At 34.3% G+C, this 20,688-nt stretch overlaps 1 protein-coding gene, 2 non-coding genes and 1 pseudogene across 6 annotated transcripts; all 4 read left to right on the forward strand.

The window, feature by feature from the left end:
• Nucleotides 1-6,705: 6,705 nt before the first annotated feature.
• LOC109340371 (microfibrillar-associated protein 1-like) lies at nucleotides 6,706-10,242 on the forward strand. Of its 4 annotated transcripts, none has more exons than XM_019578046.1 (3): nucleotides 6,706-6,870; nucleotides 7,084-8,335; nucleotides 9,829-10,242. In XM_019578046.1, exons 2-3 carry the CDS (start codon nucleotides 7,143-7,145, stop codon nucleotides 9,941-9,943), a joined length of 1,308 nt encoding a protein of 435 aa, XP_019433591.1. In that variant the 5' UTR covers nucleotides 6,706-6,870; nucleotides 7,084-7,142; the 3' UTR covers nucleotides 9,944-10,242. The 4 variants fall into 4 exon arrangements, with proteins under 4 accessions (XP_019433591.1, XP_019433593.1, XP_019433594.1 ...); XM_019578048.1 differs by having other exon boundaries at nucleotides 7,089-8,335; XM_019578049.1 differs by having other exon boundaries at nucleotides 6,707-6,833.
• A 1,233-nt stretch (nucleotides 10,243-11,475) lies between these two features.
• Nucleotides 11,476-11,547, forward strand: TRNAM-CAU. Its single transcript has one exon. It is a non-coding gene; the product is annotated as a tRNA-Met (tRNA).
• Nucleotides 11,548-15,551: 4,004 nt separating this feature from the next.
• On the forward strand, nucleotides 15,552-19,012 carry LOC109340368 (annotated as a pseudogene).
• Nucleotides 19,013-20,245: 1,233 nt separating this feature from the next.
• On the forward strand, nucleotides 20,246-20,317 carry TRNAM-CAU. Its single transcript has one exon. It is a non-coding gene; the product is annotated as a tRNA-Met (tRNA).
• Nucleotides 20,318-20,688: the final 371 nt, after the last annotated feature.

Below are 20,688 nucleotides of genomic sequence, written 5' to 3' on the forward strand. Positions count from 1 at the left end.
TGTGTTGATCTTTATCTGAAGCTCTTTTAATTAAATCTATACAAAATAATATATAACTCATGTTTAATTTGAACTAAGTGATATGCAACAAAGATTAATCAAAATAAAAATTTAGATAAGATTTTTCATGTAAAATAAGAATTAAATATGATGTATTTTCACATACATAAAAACCACGTATGAACAAGTTTGGGAGATGCTCCTCTAAAGTGCAACTAATACTTTAGAGTCTAATGTGCATAAATATAGACAAAGTTAGTGTTGGGGTATATTTATCCATGAGTTACAATATTTCTTCATGTGCTAATTGAAAGAAACATATAAATAGGTTTGATACTACATTTTAACCCAAAACCTTAAGGCATTAGGTCTATAAGTTCATCCACTTGTATGCTATTTAATTTATCCATTTTTTCTAATGTGAGTTTCTTCATTTACACTTAGAATACCCATCAATTAATAATGTAGAATCATTAATTGACTATAATGATCTCAATCATTCATCATGTTCAATGATATAGATGATTGCAATTTAGTGTTTGTTTAAGAGTTAGCTTTTAGAAGGAAATGGTGAAAAAAAATGTATTTTAGAGGGGCTAATCCTATTAAGCTTAGATCATGGGACTCATTACAAACCAACATCCCAAGCCGAATAGGTTGATGGTCTAAAGTTGGCTCAACTTATGAAATGACCGTGGATCTAATCCGAATTAAAAAGGAGGTTCAAGATTCATTCTGTAACGTGGTGAAGCTAAAAGAAGAAGATTTTTCTTCATTTTTTTTTATAAATTATCCTATCTATTTCACTTATCCTTTAAGTAGAGCTTGTGAATAGTACCTTAGTACATTAAAGAAATATTAGGGTCCTCTCAAATTCCTTATAATACCGTTTAACATAAGACTGATAAGAGTACAATGTGGACTGAATAACGTGGTAGGGCCTTTGCTTCCCAAAACATCAAGAAGAACATGAAAACTACATATGTTATCTTCCCCTTTCAAAGTTTTAAGTTTTCTTGGTCTTCATTCTTTCTTGTCCTTGATCTCTCTTTACCTAGCTTTATATTCGAGACACATAGAAGAGCTATACACATAGTTTCTTTATCACCATAATCATAAATTATAGATATCTTATCCTCCCCTTTAAAGTTTTAAGTTTTTTTTATCTTCATTCTTTCCTGTCCTTATCTCTCTTTACATATCTTTATATTCTAGACACATAGAAGAGCTATATACATAGTTTTTGTGTGGCCTTAATCATAAATTATATATGTACCTTAGGGTTTTCTTAAAAAATTATTTTGCCCCCGAATTTTTCCATTTCAACGAAGTAAATATTATTCTTTCCACTTATTACTATAAGATGATTTGTTGTACTCTCATTTTTATATAGCATTGATATTTTTAATAAGTGGTATCAGAGCTCTTATTTAATTGTAAATTTTGAAATGTCAACTAAGTTTGACATCGAGAAGTTTTATAGCAAGAATAACTTTTCTATTTGATAAGTCCAAATGACGGTCGTTCTTATCTAAAGCGTATAAAAGAAAACTTTAGATGACAAGTCAAAGAAACCAATTTCCATGACTGATGACCAATAGATGAGTTTAATGAAAATGTGCTTTCATTCGTCCAACTTTGCTTGTCCAATGATGTCTCTGTGAAGGGGATCGACTACAATAAGATTTTCTCTTCATTGGTGAGGCATACTTCTATCAGGGCAGTGCTTGCCTTGGTAGCCAACCAGGATATGCACTTAGAACAAATGGATGTGAAGACTACATTTCTCCACGGTGAACTAGATGAGAAAATTTACATGATACAACTAGAAGGGTTTAGTGCAGCTGAACAGAGTCACTTGGTTGGCAAGTTGAAGAAGTCTCTATATGGGTTGAAGTAGTCTCCCCGAAAGTGGTACAAGTGGTTTGACACTTATATGTTGAAGCTTGGTACAACCGTTGTGAGTATGATTGTTGTGTTTATGTTAGAAGTCTTGATGATGGTTCTTTTATTTTTCTGCTACTTTATAGTGATGATATATTGATTGCTTCTAATCATTTGAGTGATATCAATGAGTTGAAAGTCATGGTAGGTAAGGAGTTTGACATGAAAAATTTAGGAGTTATTGGGAAGATTCTTGGGATGAAGATTCACACGGTTAGGAGAGCTAGAAAAGTATGGCTCTCCCAACAAAGCTATGTTGAAAAGATCTTAGAGAGATTTGATATGAGCAATGCTAAAGTAGTGAGCACTCCATTGAAAAACCACTTTAAGTTTTCCCTAGATCAGCGTCCAAATACAGATGAAGAGAAGAAGCATATGTCAAATGTTCCATATGTCAATGTAGTGGGTTGTTTGATGTATGCTATGGTTTATACTAGATCAGACTTGGTACAAGAAGTTAGTCAAGTATGCAAGTACATGTCAAAATCAGGGAAACAACATTGGGAAGTAGTCAAATGGGTTTTCAAATATTTGAAGGGGGCTATGGGTCTCGATATCATGTTTGGTAGCCAACAGAGTTAGCCTTCAATTGTTGCTAATGTTGATTCGGACTCTGCAGGAGAATTGGATGATAGAAGGTCCACAATAGAGTTTGTCTTCAACCTTGCAGGTGGACCAATTATGCGGAGATCATCAGTTTAGTCTGTTATTGTTATATCCACAACTGAAACAGAATACATGGCAACTGGTAAAGCTTCTAAGGAAGCCTTATGGCTTATGGGGCTGATAAATGAATTAGGCATTGAGTAAGGTGGAGTTCCACTGCATTGTGATAGTTAGAGTGTTATCTTCTTGGAAAAGAACCACGTGTATCATGCTAGGACCAAACATATTGATGTGAGATTTCACAAGATCAGAGAGTTGGTAGCTTGTGGACAGATACTATCGCAGAAGGTTCACACTTCAGAAAATGCAGCTGATATGTTAACCAAGTCGGTTACTGTAGACAAGTTAAGGCATTGTCTGAGCTTGTTGAACATTCACTAATGCTAGACTATGGAATGCCCCTAACCTAATGGCAGAAGATGGAGATTGATGATATTCACCAAGGTGGAATTATTGTGCAATGTCTCATATTCTATAGATAACAACAATACAAGTTATGGGTTTGGGCTGATGTAAAAGGGTTGAAGTAGAGGACTATATATTTATGTTATGTAAACCTAATGTAATAAGGAGATCAATAGCTAAACATAAATCCTAATTCTCAAATACATAGTGGTAGTCTTGCAATGCTCCCGAGGAAGTAGGCATAATTGGTTGAACCTCGTTACCAAATTCCTTGTGTTATTCTCTTATCTCTACTCTTTTACTATTTGATTGCTCGTTTGTTCCTAATAAAAACACTAAACATATTGGTGTAAAATGTCACTTTATCTGTTATATTGTTACCGTTGGTGAAGTTAAGGTGAAAAATATTCACACATCTGAGAATCCAACAAATACACATATTAAATCACTTCCAAATACTAAGTTTCAACATTATCTATACTTGGATCGTCTCTACATGAACACTTAAGGGAATTAAATGGCAATGAGCAACTTGTCTAACTTGAGGTAAGGTGGAAATTATTGAGTGCAACATGTATGGATCTAATTCAACCAAATATGTACAACTTCTTTAAAGCATGAGTGACATTGTACGCGTTGTTTTTTTATAGCAGAAGGATAACTCATAGAAGCCACTATTATTGAATTCAACAATTTAGCTCACTATTGCATTGCCAACATTTTCTTAATGACTGAGTTTATATTAGTTACTTAGTTGGTAAGATTGTTTTATTATATTGAATTGTCTTGCCTATAAAAGGTGCAACTATGGTAATGAAGCTTCATTACAACATTAGAAAATCCACAGTATCAAACACACGAGATTCGATGAATATTTTAGTCAGAATTTTTGTTCCATTTAATAGAGTATTCATGAGAGAAAAATATTATTTTTTATCTTCATCATTATAACAAGATTTGTTGGATTCTCTTTTTTGTATAGTAAAACTTTACTTGTAGTCGCCTATAAATTTTTACCTCTCACGTTAAGAAAGGATTTCCACATAAATCTTGTCTTCTTTCTTGTTACATTATTTGTGTCTCTTTAGTTCTAGATTGAATTGATCTTATGCTTCTATATAGCAATGATATTCCTAACATTTAGGCCTTTAGTAAAGATTATATTGTTTGTCCTTGCATAAAATTTAGACTTTTAGGATTCTCTTTTATTTGTCTTAAACTTCAAATTACATTCCTACTGTCATATATGATTATAAATCATCCTAATTATGAATAATAAACTATAATTGCATGATTATCTTGAAGATTTGTTGTAAGAAATGCTGACCCTGATTCTTAGTGAATTGTACACAAGTGTATACATTAGGAATAATGTCTTCCATCTTGAACTCCTCCTAAAACAAAAATCATCACGTGGATGAATTAATGAGTGATTTTAAAAGTTGGGATTTCAGTGGGATCCTACCGTATTTTGCAAAATGTAATTAAGATAATGTCCATTCATCATAGATACTAGGCCTATCAGGCTTTACACAACTATTTGGCACACTAATCATTAGATTGGTACATAAGCCCAAGAAATAATAAACAACAAACATGTGACTCTCAAACTCTAAGATGGATTACATAATCAAATGAGCCTCCTAGGAAATATCAAACTATTTATTCACCTCATTTTAATAAAAAATAAATAAAAACAACTTCGTCTTTGGATTGTTTGAATGTGATTGAAGGCACGGTGCTTAGTTGAGTGTGAGATAGATTTTGTGGTTGGTTGGAGGATGAGGTTATTACTAAGTTTGAGATGACTTAGGTTATTAAGATAAGGGTTAGGGTGGGACTAAGACTAAGTGGGGTTAAGACTACATTGAGATTGAGTTTTTGAAAATGATTGAGGTTAACTAGATTAGGGTGAGAAAGAGTTGGATCGACTAGATCGATTAGAAATTTAACCCAAACCAAAAAAGAAGACAATCTAAGTTTGATTCGTTTTAGATTATTTTTAATCTTAAATATAATATAATCCAATTTTGAACATATGAAAGACCGCCATGTTAGGTTATTATCACTTTTAGACATATTTGATATTTCTAATAAAAAATTATATTTTCTCAAAAGTTAAACCACATTTTAAAATAAAAACCTATTTCTAGCATATTTTAAAACCCAATGAACTTAAACTAATGACTAAGGAAATCAAGTATTCATCAAACATCTTTGAAAAAAAAACATGTTTTTATCCACAAATTTCCCACATCAATCTTGTCTTCATCATATAAAATAGCAGACTTTAATAAAGGCTTAAAAGTGAATACAAATTACTTTAGACACAACACATTTTCGTCAAGCCCTATTGGGCTTGATAAGTGAGTTTGATTGCTTCCTATATATATATATATATATATAAAATAGTATAAATCAACTCAGTTAAAGAAACCCAACTATATATATATTGAACTTATTTTCTTGTCTTTGTAAGAGTATCTTTGGTTTGTTCGAGTTGGGCCATAGTTAATTATTAATATCGTACCGATTAGGATATTGGTATAGTGATATAATGGTTCAACTGATAGTTCAATAACCTATTAAGAATTCTTATAGATAAACAAATTTAATAAATTAAAAATCTAATTTGGTATGAATCATGACACTTCTTCAAATCTGAAGATGGTTGAAAACAGATTAAATGATACATTTGAGGTAAAGATGATCATTTGATCATGTTGGACTTATGTATGTTTGTTGGTCGGCATATTTAGATCATCCCAAAAAAATTGTCTTTCTTGAATTAGATATAGAAGGCAACAAATTTTGTTGGTAAATTAAAACTCTTAGGATATCTCGTTTCTGTTTGTGATCTTTCATTATAAACAAAATCATACATATTATATTAAGGGCAAATAAAAGTTGGTGTTTCTCCTGCAATACTGAAAATACTCTTGAGTTAGGATACTTAAATTAGTAAATTAGGTTTTCCTTTCTAAATGAGTAAGAGTGCAGTGTTATCTCAAACCCTGTTAATCTAGAACAGGAAGAAGAGAATCAAAAAGGAATGAACGGAACTAGTGGAAGGGAGGGTATGAACTAAGTGAAGAAGGGTTGAAGAAGAAGAAGTGTGAACTGTTAGCCTATTCGAGGGATATTATTTTTCAACCTACTGCCATAAAACGATATCATAGGGGTGTTTTAAAAAACAAAGTGTATAAATCGACCTATTTAATCAAATTTTAACTAGTTCACCAGTTTTGACTAAATCTAGCTGATTTTCACTAGTTTTAACACTGGACTGGTACATCAATTATAGCGTACTAGTTAGAGTTCAGTTAGTCAGTTTTCCAGTCAAACTGGTTGGTACAATACAATTTTTATATCATGATGTTTTGACTCTTAACTTTTAACCGTTCATAATACTCGTGGTCCAGCTTCTCAGTGACAAATTTCCCTTCTTGTTAGCTGATGAATGCGTTATCTTTAATTAAATATGTGCGTTAAACATTTTATGTTGGATTTCCTAGTCTAATATTCATACACTTTTCGTCTAAAGATTAATACACAGTCAATATATTATCTACTATTTATTTGAGGAACCAATAATGATTAGATATGAATGTTACTCACAAAAATATTGAACTTTTGACATTTTACTCAGAAGTGTTGCAACCTAACTTTATATCACAATATTTACACAAAAGTAAGAAATAAAATAAAGCAAAAACCAAGGTTCACAAATATCACCAAACGCAGCACAGAGGACAACGTTCTGGCTCAAAGATCGCTCACAGAAGCAAAGAGAGAAGAAGAGAATAAAAAACGAGAAGGTTCCTGAAGCGATCGCTTTCTCTTCCCTCTCTAATCGTAAGCCCTTGTAACTTATATTCTTCTATGAATTCAACTTCCAATGTTTTTAATCAATTAATCCAATTTCAAATTGAAACCCTTTTTGCAACAATAGATTCAAACATTTCCCCTTAGGTTTTTCCCTCTGAAGGTATATCATGATTCATGAACAATGGCTTCAAACCCTTTTTATTTTTTACTTATTTTTATGTATCTGCGTGTGTTTTGTAGAATAGGGTTTGAAGTAAGGGAAGCAAAATTACAATTTTCTGTTCAATAGTGGAAGAACAATGTCGGTGACGGCGGGTGTTAGTGATACAGTAATAGCTATAAGGGATAAGCTCAGGGGTAAAATTGGCCAAACAAAAGTTCAGCGGTATTGGCCTGGCAAAGTTCCTGAATGGGCTGATGATGAGACTGAAGATGTTGCGGCCGATATTAGACCTACCAAGGAAGCTGCCTTGGAGCAAGCGTTTCCTCGTCGCGAGGAAAATGCGGCTTTGGTTAGAGGTGATGATCGTAGGCTTCGGCGTTTGCGTGAGAGCCGGATTGATAACCGTGAGGAAGTCAGGGCTGATCATAGGCGGATTCGGCAGGCTGAGATTGTTTCCACAATAGAAGAGGAGGCCAGGAGGCAGGAAGGGTTGGACTTAGAAGAAGAGGATGTGGATGCTATGACTGAAAAGAGATTGAAACTTAGAGAGAAGGCGCTTCAAAGACAGCAGGAGGAACTGCTTCCTCAAGAAGAAGAGGAGGAGGAGGAAGAAGAAGAGGAGGAAGAGGAGTCTGAGTATGAGACTGACTCCGAGGAGGAATATACAGGAGTAGCGATGGTGAAGCCTGTGTTTGTTCCCAAGTCAGAGAGAGATACCATTGCTGAGCGTGAGCGTCTTGAAGCTGAAGAACTGGCTCTTGAGGAAGCAACAAAAAGGAGATTGGAGGAAAGGAAAATTGAAACGAGGCAGATTGTTGTTGAGGAGATCCGGAAGGATGTTGAAATCCAGAAGAATCTGGAATTGGAGGCGAACATTGCCGATGTGGATACTGATGATGAACTCAATGAGGCAGAGGAATATGAGGCTTGGAAAGTGAGAGAGATTGGTAGGATCAAGAGGGATAGGGAGGAACGAGAGGCAATGTTGAAGGAAAAAGAAGAGATTGAGAAGGTGAGGAACATGACAGAGGAAGAAAGGAGAGAGTGGGAAAGGAGGAATCCTAAACCTGCTCCACCACCAAAGCAGAAATGGAGATTTATGCAGAAATATTATCACAAGGGTGCTTTCTTCCAGGATGATCCCGATGACCGTGCTGCCACTGTTGGAAGTGATAATATCTTTGCACGTGATTTCTCTTCCCCAACCGGAGAAGATAAAATGGACAAGACAATATTGCCTAAGGTTATGCAAGTCAAGCACTTTGGTCGTAGTGGAAGAACTAAGTGGACCCATCTTGTCAATGAGGACACTACTGATTGGAACAACCCGTAAGTTCACTTTCCATATATTCTATATCTTTATAGAATAGTGGTACATTCACTGTTCAATCGGTTCGTATTGCTTCTCTGTTCACAATTTACACATTTACTTCTGAAGTTCACCTGCTCTGACCCTGATCCAGAATGGTCTAAGTAACTTTTACATTCCTGTTATATATTGAGTGGCTCAAGTCAATACTGAAATGTTCATTTATCAATTATTCTTCTCTTATGATCTTTTATTAGAATTTTGCTGCATATAAGTCTGTAGAAAAGTGAGATTATTACGGCCAACTTTGTTTACTAAGGACTTTCACTGTGTGTGATGTTGAGATAAGGAGAGAGTTGATTAAAGAAATCTAGTTAAAAGGCATAATTTGTTTGAGTTAGCAGAATTATGTCTTCCCACATTTTATTTTTTCGTTTGAAGTATAGCCCTGATATGTAGTAAACAACCTATAGTAGTTTTCCTATTGGTTTATACTTCTCTGGTGAATTTATAGAATAAAAAGGATTTTTAAGTATGGTCTGACTTCTAGATTCTTCATGTGTTCAGTGTTCCTATTGTTTTATACTTCTCTAGTGAGTTTAGTTTTAAATAAAATTCATATTGCATGCTTGGTTTAAATATGGTCAGCTGATATTACTTGATACAGTTGCATGCTTACTACTTATTAGTGCTGGTTTATTTTTGTTGTCCTTTTTGGTTTCATTTATTTCATCATTTGCTTGCTTGCAATATGTCAAGTTAATAGAGTATTAGATTTCAGTTGAAAGTATTAGGTTTATGCTCTTGAAGTCTTAATACCATATGAAATGCTAGTTTTATTATGTACAGGAACTCTGAATACTATTGTGTCACATTGATACATTTGGTGTAACTTGTAAAACTGATTCAGCCTCGTTTTGATTCCATAACAACAAAATTGGTCCACAATTTTTTCCCAGTGTTTTACTTTTATCATGCATTCTCATTCTAGGTTTATAGGCTGGATACAGTTGCATGGTTCCATCATTTAGATTATGTTTCGCGTACTGGGTTCAGCATACCATGTAGCATATTTCTTATAAAAGAAGTCTTGTAATAATAATGTAAAACGTAACAAACCGCATAGAACCATGTCTCGTGTACCGGAACTGGTACTTCTAACCACATAATTATGCTTGAAGTCATTTCAATACTTGTAGATAATTGATAATCACCTTTGAAATGATGTTTTAGCATGATTAGGTAGCTTTTGCTCCATTGTGACATATATCACTGCATGTAATTTTAACATCTTTTTTAAGATACAAAAATGGCTTTTCTTGTGTCTGACATATATCCTTTACCAACAATTGGGAGTTGTTAATGCATGGACGATAGTTGCATTTTACTTAATATGCAAACCTCCGGAACTCCCCTCCCCTTTAAGGAAAAGAGTCGGTATCTTTCTTTACTGTGAGGAGCAATTTATGCATAGATAATGCTCTAATGCTCTTGTTAATGTTGGTTAATGCAGGTGGACTTACAATGATCCGCTTCGCGCGAAGTATAATGACAAAATGGCAGCAATGAATGCACCAATAGCTAAACCTAAAGGAAGCAAAAAATTGAAGGATTGGGAGACTCGTTGAAAATTGCTAAGCATGAAGATTTTGTCCTTTCAATTATTATTAGACTTATCAATGCAGAAATACCAGCCTAGATACATCTTATGTATGCTTTTTGCTGTCTGAAACAGAAAGTAAGAAGTTCATCATCGGTTAAGCTTGTATGCTTTTGGATCATTGAAGGCAGTTCATGCAGATTGTGATTGGAATTTATGGCTATTTAGCTTGATATCTGTCCTTAATAAATTATAGCTGATTAGGAGTTTCCCTAGCTTAATTTCTTAAACCACTTATGGCTTCTGTTTTTTTCTCATCATTCTGACATAGTTCCGGCATCATGTGGATTTTATGGAGGTTGCCTATAATTTGAATGAACATTGAATTGAATGAATAAATTGAGTTAATGATAGTTTACAATGAAAGTAAACTATATATACATGGAAATAAAACTTAACTAACTAAAGTCACTAAAACTAACTCTAAATAAAACTAAAACTTGTATAATACAATATCAACCCAAATATTAAAATATAGTTCAAAATATATTTGAATCTTTTTAACTTTAGATCATTTTTATGTGCAGCTTGTTCAATATTATGTGTAACGCAAGGGAGTGACACTATCGCCCTGTTTGATTCTCTAAAAAATACAGGATAAGACATAATAACAAAAGTTGCACTTTCTTGATTTTAAACTAATCTAAGTAGTAGATAATAACTTAGGATACAATACATAGCTTATATTTTTTCTTGTCTACTAAGTGGTTCATATTGTAAGCTGATTTATGATAGAACATTATAATGTTCTTGGATCCATTTAGTGAACTTCATTTAGTGAGACAAATACTTAGTGACTTCATTCAGTTCAATTGGTTAAACTATAGAACATGAATTATGAGTGTGGGGGTTCAGACTTTTGCGCATGTACTTCATTTTTCCCCATTCTTTTATCTTATCTCTTTTTAAGGCCTCTTACGAGTTTATTGTTTTTAGCGTTTGCACTAGAAAAGTTGTCTTCATCACTAAAAATAACCAAGTTGAGCCAAACACACAGAAAATGGAAGCTAGAATGGAGGTGTTGATGCTGATTTGTGGGTGTATTTATGCTTATATCAAATAGTAGATGACACAAAAAATTTAGTGTTATATATTAGTTATAGATAACAACCATAAATTTATTTTATGATTTAGTCAATTTTGGTGTACTTCCCTGCTTGTCATGTTGTACCCTAATCTATATTACAAAAAAAATTAAGTCCAATAAATTCATACTCTTTTTAATAATTTAGGATTTAAAAATATTAGTTATATAATGCAAACAAAATAGATGATGTTAAAGTTGTTTTTTAACAAATACATTCAAACAAAAAATTTATTTATTATATCAATTATATCGTTAAAATCAATCAAGTTTTGTTGCCAATAAACAATATTTACTCTATCTTTGGCTTCTTTTCTCATTTGAATAATTATTTTGTCTGTTGTTGCATTTAACATGCGATTGTTGTAATGTTACTTTAGTGAATATGTAACAAATATGTAAATTAAAGACTATCAATCAGAGTGGCGCAGCGGAAGCGTGGTGGGCCCATAACCCACAGGTCCCAGGATCGAAACCTGGCTCTGATATTTCGGAGAGGCTTCCAATTTTTATAAATTTTTGTCTACACATGAGTTTGTCCATGTTAAATTTTTGATTCCTTAGAGAACCTTCTGGAAATATAACACTTTGTTTTAGTCTGGCTACTCTCCATTACAGGAAGCCAGTACATAATTTAGATCATAACATGTGGCAAAAATAAATTTTCAATAATTCAGATTTTAATTTATTTTTAAATTAATTAATTTAAAAAAAATCATCCCATCATATTCCCAGTACTGGATAGGAATCATATTCTTGTTTTTAGCTTCAATTGCTAGACATCATATTTACCTTAAGTATTGGGTAAATTTTCAGCCATGTTGTCATCCCTACACTCCACTCTTTATCGGTCAATGGATCTTAAAACACATTTGATCACTGGCTCCAATATAATTCATTGAAGAGATAGTTCCCATTCACACTAATCTCGAATTATTGCATTCTACCACATGAAGAGCCAATTACTTTAGATGACATTGTTAATTTATTGTGTTAATTAAGGATGGTTCCAAACATTTTTATTCTTTGGTTATCTATTTATTTTATTTTTGTTTGTTTTCACTTTGGGAGGGTAGCCATCAACCCAAAATATATTACTTCCTTATCCAAAAAGGTAAAAATTATTTTGGTAATACAAAAAAAATAATGTTGGATTGCAACCTAGAGATTTTGCATAGCATTGCAGGATCAATAATATGAACCAGTTGAGGAAAATTTTCAGACTATATAGATCGAACTATCTGAAAATTGAAATTGGATAAGTACTCCTACTTAACATCAAGATAGATAAAGCCTTCAATACTAGTTGGCTTTCACATTAGCTACAGAACTGGGAGTATGGTGAAATCATCATAATTAACTTCAATTCAGTAGTAACAAGCAATGGAAACATTTCAATAATTTTTATTCGTATATTTAACATAATAGTGTGGACAAATGGATCTGTGAAGACATATCTATGGCTATTTACTTAAAGTCTAAAAACAAAGCAGTTTTATTTAATCTCATTGGCTCATGTTTGCACGTAGTAACCAACAATGTTTTTTATAGACTTAGTTGATGTTTATTTCTAGGCACAAAGGTTCAATATTGTTTTATGCTTTTTTTAGTGAACAAGTTTGGTTGGACTGGAGGTTCAGGTAGTACTTCTCTGGTATCCGAGCTGAAGCTCTTCAGGAATCTGGATGGAGTTGACTTAGACCCACCAGTGGAAGTACTTAAAAAGTTTCTCCGACAATCAAGTCAATAAGACTATAGAGTTAACGCTTAGGAGCGTAATAAATGAGATAGAGAAATTGAGATTACAAGTATGAACGATAATGATAATCAATGTATGTTACTTCCTTATGGGGGACCCCTATTTATAGTAGTTGAGGTGGATGACGTGGTTCTAGAGAGTACTGTTGGCATGACCGACCATTCTGATTTGTCAGGGGCTGCTTTTCCTATTCCAAGCGGATTTGGCAGGGCCGTACTCTGTACATAGTGGACTTGTAGCTTGTGGCAGGTCTGACAGGCGTATTGTATTATGTTCTTGTCGTGTGGAAGGAGGGTAGGTGAGACTGTAAGGTGGAGTGGCGGTGCGTTGTTGGCAGCGTGTGAGACGGGGAGTGGTCCCATACCCTGAAAGTGTAAAGAGTCAAGACCTGCACATTTAAGGCTAACCGAAGCTTTGATGAAGCAAACACATATACAAGACAGCTTGAAGATCATACAACAAACAACGAGCCGAAGACTCATAGGTTGCATCTATAGATTTAGGACTTTATTATATTTACTTGTAATTAGAAGTCTTAAGATGATTGCCTTAGATTGAGTCTAGGTTAGGTAAACCTAGGTGGAAACTCTCACAAGAACTAAAATAGAGCAAGATTAAATTTGAGACATAACATCAGATATCTTATGATAAATAGGCTCATGCATACACATACATAGTTTCATGCATTAAAGGTAATATATTTTGAAAAGCTATGTAAAACATGTGCATATCATATAGGTAGTTTACCATACATTCCTTACATCAAAGAAAAACATTTTTAACTCAGTATAATCAATTAAGTAGTTAGTGTAATCGATTATCTAGAACTCAGTTACTAACTGATCTGATGTTGTTAGCACGTTAATCGATTAAGATACCATATAATCGATTAAGGCATAACTAGAAACTTATTTTCAACAGCCTGTTAATCGATTAAATGGAAGGATAATTGATTAATATCAGTATTAGTAGGATTAGTATGAATTCTGTAATTCTTGCCAATATGGCATAACATGCATATTTCGAAAATTGTTAGAGAGCATACATTTTCATACATTGCATTGCAGTGAGAAAGTGCATTTAGAAAACCTAGGGAGTGAAAGCATTCTGAATTAGGCTTAGAGATTAATATCATTGCCTCTAGTCTCTAGTTTTCTATGCATTGAATTCTTGCATCTAGTTCTTGATTTCTTTGAGAGATTTGTGAGAAAAATCTTTTTCTGAAAAGAGTGTGAATCATTTTTGGGAAACCCAATGCATTAAATTTCATTTTAAATTAGGTTCTTGTGGATTTTCTGCTTTATGTTTTAGATTGTGTTTTCAATTGTTGAATCCGAGTATTAAGTACTCAAGTCAAATCAAGACATTCTGTTTGAACAAGGAAGTTGATCTCTTTGTGAATTGTTTCACTACGAGAGAGATCTTTGTAATCTTCTCAGAGGCTAAAAGATCTTAGTTCGAGCGATACCGAGGCTAGGGCCAATCGCGAAAGGATAGGAGATCCTAGTAGGCGATTTAGTTAGGTCAAACCTAGGTTGTCAAGCTCATGGGACTAAGTAAGGATCAGCTTAGTTTTTCTGATTTTGTAATTGGAAATGTGTTTGTAAAACTCACAATTGCAATAGTTGAAGAAATATCCCCCTAGATCAGAAGGGGAGGCCTGGATGTAGTTTGCGGTGAACTGCAAACGAACCAGGATAATCCCTAATCTCTTTACTTTCCGTCTTTACTTTGTTGATTAATTGTGTTAAAATGAATTGCGTGCCATAATCTGTTTACTGTCTTTCTGTAATCTCATTAATCAATTAATTGTGTAAAGAATCGGTAACTTGCTATGCAAGAAACCAAAGAATCAAGTTGTGAGTGTCAGGATAATCGATTATCCACAAGCATAATTGATTATATCCGAGCACTATTTAATCGATTAAGACCAAGCATAATCGATTAACTGCAGTCTATTTTAGTTTTGCGCAAATATAGGAAAGCGGAACAAGTGATCCGCGACACCTATTCAACCCCCCTTCAAGTGGTATCAGAGCTAGTACGAAAGTGCTATCTTGACCGTGTATTCATTCGATCCTTGAGGACACTATGATGGGTTCCACAAACCCGTTTGGCAGTGATGGTGCATCCATCAATTGCCCTTCGATTTTCAGTGGCAAGGGGTACGCCTACTAGAAGGTGAACATAAAAATATTCATTGAGGCGATTGACACAGACATTTGGGAATCTATGGTCAATGGTCGTTTCGTTCCACTTCACTTAGTGGATGATGAACCTAAAGAGAAACCAAAAAGTTTATGGACCAATAATGAGCGCAAAAAGGTTCAGCATAACCTACGTGCCAAAAACATTATCACATCGACCCTATCATACGATGAATTCTTTAGGGTGTTGCAGTGCCAAAATGCTAAAGAAATGTGGGACACTTCACAAGTTACTCATGAAGGCACAAGCGAGGTTAAGCATGCTAGGCTAAATGCGCTAACACATGAATATGAGCTATTTCACATGTTATCAAATGAATCAATTAGTGAAATGCAAAAGTGATTTACTCACATTGTTAACTATTTAGTTGCCCTAGATAAAACTTTTGCTGAAGGAGAGTTAATTAACAAAGTTTTGCATTGCCTTGATAAGAAATGGCAGCCGAAAGTAACTGCGATCATGGAGTCAAAAGACTTCGATTCCATGCCTTAAGCGAATTTGTTTGGCAAACTCCAGGAACATGAGATGGAGTTAGGGCGTTTGACCATGAACGAAGTTTCAGATCAGAAGAAGAAAAGCATCTCTCTCAAAGCAACCAGCTCGCAAGATCAAGACAAGGATGATGATTCCGATTCTGACCTAGACAAAGAAACCATGAATCTCCTAGTTTGCGAATTTGGAAAATTCCTAAAAAAGAATGGGCGATTCAAGAGGTTTCAGAAGAAAGAAGCGCATGACTCAACCAAAAAGAGCAAGATCCCAAAGGAGTGCTTCACTTGCCATGAATGTGGGAAGGTTGGACACACGAGGCTACAATGTCCAGCCTATCTCAAGAAGGTTGAATCTGAAAAGAGCACTCCTCGAGATTTTAAATAAAAAATAGCATACATCGTGTGGGATGCTCCCGAGGAGGAAACTACATCGAGCGCATCAGATGAGGAGGAGTCTGCAAAACTGTGCTTTATGGTCAAAACACAAGATGCATGCAGCTCTAGTGGACAAGATGATGCAAAAGAGGTATATTCTGGCCGATATTAGACCTACCAAGGAAGCTGCCTTGGAGCAAGCGTTTCCTCGTCGCGAGGAAAATGCGGCTTTGGTTAGAGGTGATGATCGTAGGCTTCGGCGTTTGCTTGAGAGTCGAATTGATAATCGCGAGGAAATTAGGGCGGATCATCGGCGCATTAGGCAGGCTGAGATTGTTTCCACGATGGAAGAGGAGGCTAGGAGGCAGGAAGGGTTGGATTTAGAAGAAGAAGATGTGGATGCTTTGACTGAGAAGAGATTGAAGCTTAGAGAGAAGGCGCTTCAAAGACAGCAGGAAGAGGTGCTCCCTCAGGAAGAGGAGGACGAGGAGGAGGAAGAAGAGGAGGAAGAGGAATCTGAGTATGAGACTGACTCTGAGGAGGAATATACCGGAGTAGCGATGGTGAAGCCTGTGTTTGTTCCAAAATCGGAGAGAGATACCATTGCTGAGCGTGAGCGTCTTGAAGCTGAAGAACTGGCTCTTGAGGAAGCAACAAAAAGGAGATTGGAGGAAAGGAAAATTGAAACGAGGCAGATTGTTGTTGAGGAGATCCGGAAGGATGTTGAAATCCAGAAGAATCTGGAATTGGAGGCGAACATTGCCGATGTGGATACTGATGATGAACTCAATGAGGCAGAGGAATATGAGGCTTGGAAAGTGAGAGAGATTGGTAGGATCAAGAGGGATAGGGAGGAACGAGAGGCAATGTTGAAGGAAAAAGAAGAGATTGAGAAGGTGAGGAACATGACAGAGGAAGAAAGGAGAGAGTGGGAAAGGAGGAATCCTAAACCTGCTCCACCACCAAAGCAGAAATGGAGATTTATGCAGAAATATTATCACAAGGGTGCTTTCTTCCAGGATGATCCCGATGACCGTGCTGCCACTGTTGGAAGTGATAATATCTTTGCACGTGATTTCTCTTCCCCAACCGGAGAAGATAAAATGGACAAGACAATATTGCCTAAGGTTATGCAAGTCAAGCACTTTGGTCGTAGTGGAAGAACTAAGTGGACCCATCTTGTCAATGAGGACACTACTGATTGGAACAACCCGTAAGTTCACTTTCCATATATTCTATATCTTTATAGAATAGTGGTACATTCACTGTTCAATCGGTTCGTATTGCTTCTCTGTTCACAATTTACACATTTACTTCTGAAGTTCACCTGCTCTGACCCTGATCCAGAATGGTCTAAGTAACTTTTACATTCCTGTTATATATTGAGTGGCTCAAGTCAATACTGAAATGTTCATTTATCAATTATTCTTCTCTTATGATCTTTTATTAGAATTTTGCTGCATATAAGTCTGTAGAAAAGTGAGATTATTACGGCCAACTTTGTTTACTAAGGACTTTCACTGTGTGTGATGTTGAGATAAGGAGAGAGTTGATTAAAGAAATCTAGTTAAAAGGCATAATTTGTTTGAGTTAGCAGAATTATGTCTTCCCACATTTTATTTTTTCGTTTGAAGTATAGCCCTGATATGTAGTAAACAACCTATAGTAGTTTTCCTATTGGTTTATACTTCTCTGGTGAATTTATAGAATAAAAAGGATTTTTAAGTATGGTCTGACTTCTAGATTCTTCATGTGTTCAGTGTTCCTATTGTTTTATACTTCTCTAGTGAGTTTAGTTTTAAATAAAATTCATATTGCATGCTTGGTTTAAATATGGTCAGCTGATATTACTTGATACAGTTGCATGCTTACTACTTATTAGTGCTGGTTTATTTTTGTTGTCCTTTTTGGTTTCATTTATTTCATCATTTGCTTGCTTGCAATATGTCAAGTTAATAGAGTATTAGATTTCAGTTGAAAGTATTAGGTTTATGCTCTTGAAGTCTTAATACCATATGAAATGCTAGTTTTATTATGTACAGGAACTCTGAATACTATTGTGTCACATTGATACATTTGGTGTAACTTGTAAAACTGATTCAGCCTCGTTTTGATTCCATAACAACAAAATTGGTCCACAATTTTTTCCCAGTGTTTTACTTTTATCATGCATTCTCATTCTAGGTTTATAGGCTGGATACAGTTGCATGGTTCCATCATTTAGATTATGTTTCGCGTACTGGGTTCAGCATACCATGTAGCATATTTCTTATAAAAGAAGTCTTGTAATAATAATGTAAAACGTAACAAACCGCATAGAACCATGTCTCGTGTACCGGAACTGGTACTTCTAACCACATAATTATGCTTGAAGTCATTTCAATACTTGTAGATAATTGATAATCACCTTTGAAATGATGTTTTAGCATGATTAGGTAGCTTTTGCTCCATTGTGACATATATCACTGCATGTAATTTTAACATCTTTTTTAAGATACAAAAATGGCTTTTCTTGTGTCTGACATATATCCTTTACCAACAATTGGGAGTTGTTAATGCATGGACGATAGTTGCATTTTACTTAATATGCAAACCTCCGGAACTCCCCTCCCCTTTAAGGAAAAGAGTCGGTATCTTTCTTTACTGTGAGGAGCAATTTATGCATAGATAATGCTCTAATGCTCTTGTTAATGTTGGTTAATGCAGGTGGACTTACAATGATCCGCTTCGCGCGAAGTATAATGACAAAATGGCAGCAATGAATGCACCAATAGCTAAACCTAAAGGAAGCAAAAAATTGAAGGATTGGGAGACTCGTTGAAAATTGCTAAGCATGAAGATTTTGTCCTTTCAATTATTATTAGACTTATCAATGCAGAAATACCAGCCTAGATACATCTTATGTATGCTTTTTGCTGTCTGAAACAGAAAGTAAGAAGTTCATCATCGGTTAAGCTTGTATGCTTTTGGATCATTGAAGGCAGTTCATGCAGATTGTGATTGGAATTTATGGCTATTTAGCTTGATATCTGTCCTTAATAAATTATAGCTGATTAGGAGTTTCCCTAGCTTAATTTCTTAAACCACTTATGGCTTCTGTTTTTTTCTCATCATTCTGACATAGTTCCGGCATCATGTGGATTTTATGGAGGTTGCCTATAATTTGAATGAACATTGAATTGAATGAATAAATTGAGTTAATGATAGTTTACAATGAAAGTAAACTATATATACATGGAAATAAAACTTAACTAACTAAAGTCACTAAAACTAACTCTAAATAAAACTAAAACTTGTATAATACAATATCAACCCAAATATTAAAATATAGTTCAAAATATATTTGAATCTTTTTAACTTTAGATCATTTTTATGTGCAGCTTGTTCAATATTATGTGTAACGCAAGGGAGTGACACTATCGCCCTGTTTGATTCTCTAAAAAATACAGGATAAGACATAATAACAAAAGTTGCACTTTCTTGATTTTAAACTAATCTAAGTAGTAGATAATAACTTAGGATACAATACATAGCTTATATTTTTTCTTGTCTACTAAGTGGTTCATATTGTAAGCTGATTTATGATAGAACATTATAATGTTCTTGGATCCATTTAGTGAACTTCATTTAGTGAGACAAATACTTAGTGACTTCATTCAGTTCAATTGGTTAAACTATAGAACATGAATTATGAGTGTGGGGGTTCAGACTTTTGCGCATGTACTTCATTTTTCCCCATTCTTTTATCTTATCTCTTTTTAAGGCCTCTTACGAGTTTATTGTTTTTAGCGTTTGCACTAGAAAAGTTGTCTTCATCACTAAAAATAACCAAGTTGAGCCAAACACACAGAAAATGGAAGCTAGAATGGAGGTGTTGATGCTGATTTGTGGGTGTATTTATGCTTATATCAAATAGTAGATGACACAAAAAATTTAGTGTTATATATTAGTTATAGATAACAACCATAAATTTATTTTATGATTTAGTCAATTTTGGTGTACTTCCCTGCTTGTCATGTTGTACCCTAATCTATATTACAAAAAAAATTAAGTCCAATAAATTCATACTCTTTTTAATAATTTAGGATTTAAAAATATTAGTTATATAATGCAAACAAAATAGATGATGTTAAAGTTGTTTTTTAACAAATACATTCAAACAAAAAATTTATTTATTATATCAATTATATCGTTAAAATCAATCAAGTTTTGTTGCCAATAAACAATATTTACTCTATCTTTGGCTTCTTTTCTCATTTGAATAATTATTTTGTCTGTTGTTGCATTTAACATGCGATTGTTGTAATGTTACTTTAGTGAATATGTAACAAATATGTAAATTAAAGACTATCAATCAGAGTGGCGCAGCGGAAGCGTGGTGGGCCCATAACCCACAGGTCCCAGGATCGAAACCTGGCTCTGATATTTCGGAGAGGCTTCCAATTTTTATAAATTTTTGTCTACACATGAGTTTGTCCATGTTAAATTTTTGATTCCTTAGAGAACCTTCTGGAAATATAACACTTTGTTTTAGTCTGGCTACTCTCCATTACAGGAAGCCAGTACATAATTTAGATCATAACATGTGGCAAAAATAAATTTTCAATAATTCAGATTTTAATTTATTTTTAAATTAATTAATTTAAAAAAAATCATCCCATCATATTCCCAGTACTGGATAGGAATCATATTCTTGTTTTTAGCTTCAATTGCTAGACATCATATTTACCTTAAGTATTGGGTAAATTTTCAGCCATGTTGTCATCCCTACACTCCACTCTTTATCGGTCAATGGA

Source organism: Lupinus angustifolius, unplaced genomic scaffold (genome assembly GCF_001865875.1).
Source record: "Lupinus angustifolius cultivar Tanjil unplaced genomic scaffold, LupAngTanjil_v1.0 Scaffold_165_11, whole genome shotgun sequence".
NCBI lineage: Eukaryota > Viridiplantae > Streptophyta > Magnoliopsida > Fabales > Fabaceae > Lupinus > Lupinus angustifolius.

Excerpts from the sequence above, each read along its gene's own strand:
- LOC109340371 (XM_019578046.1), top strand. The coding sequence starts at position 7,143 with ATGTCGGTGACGGCGGGTGTTAGTGATACAGTAATAGCTATAAGGGAT. Across the intron at positions 8,336-9,828 it reads ACTACTGATTGGAACAACCC|GTGGACTTACAATGATCCGC; the intron begins GTAAGTTCACTT and ends TGGTTAATGCAG.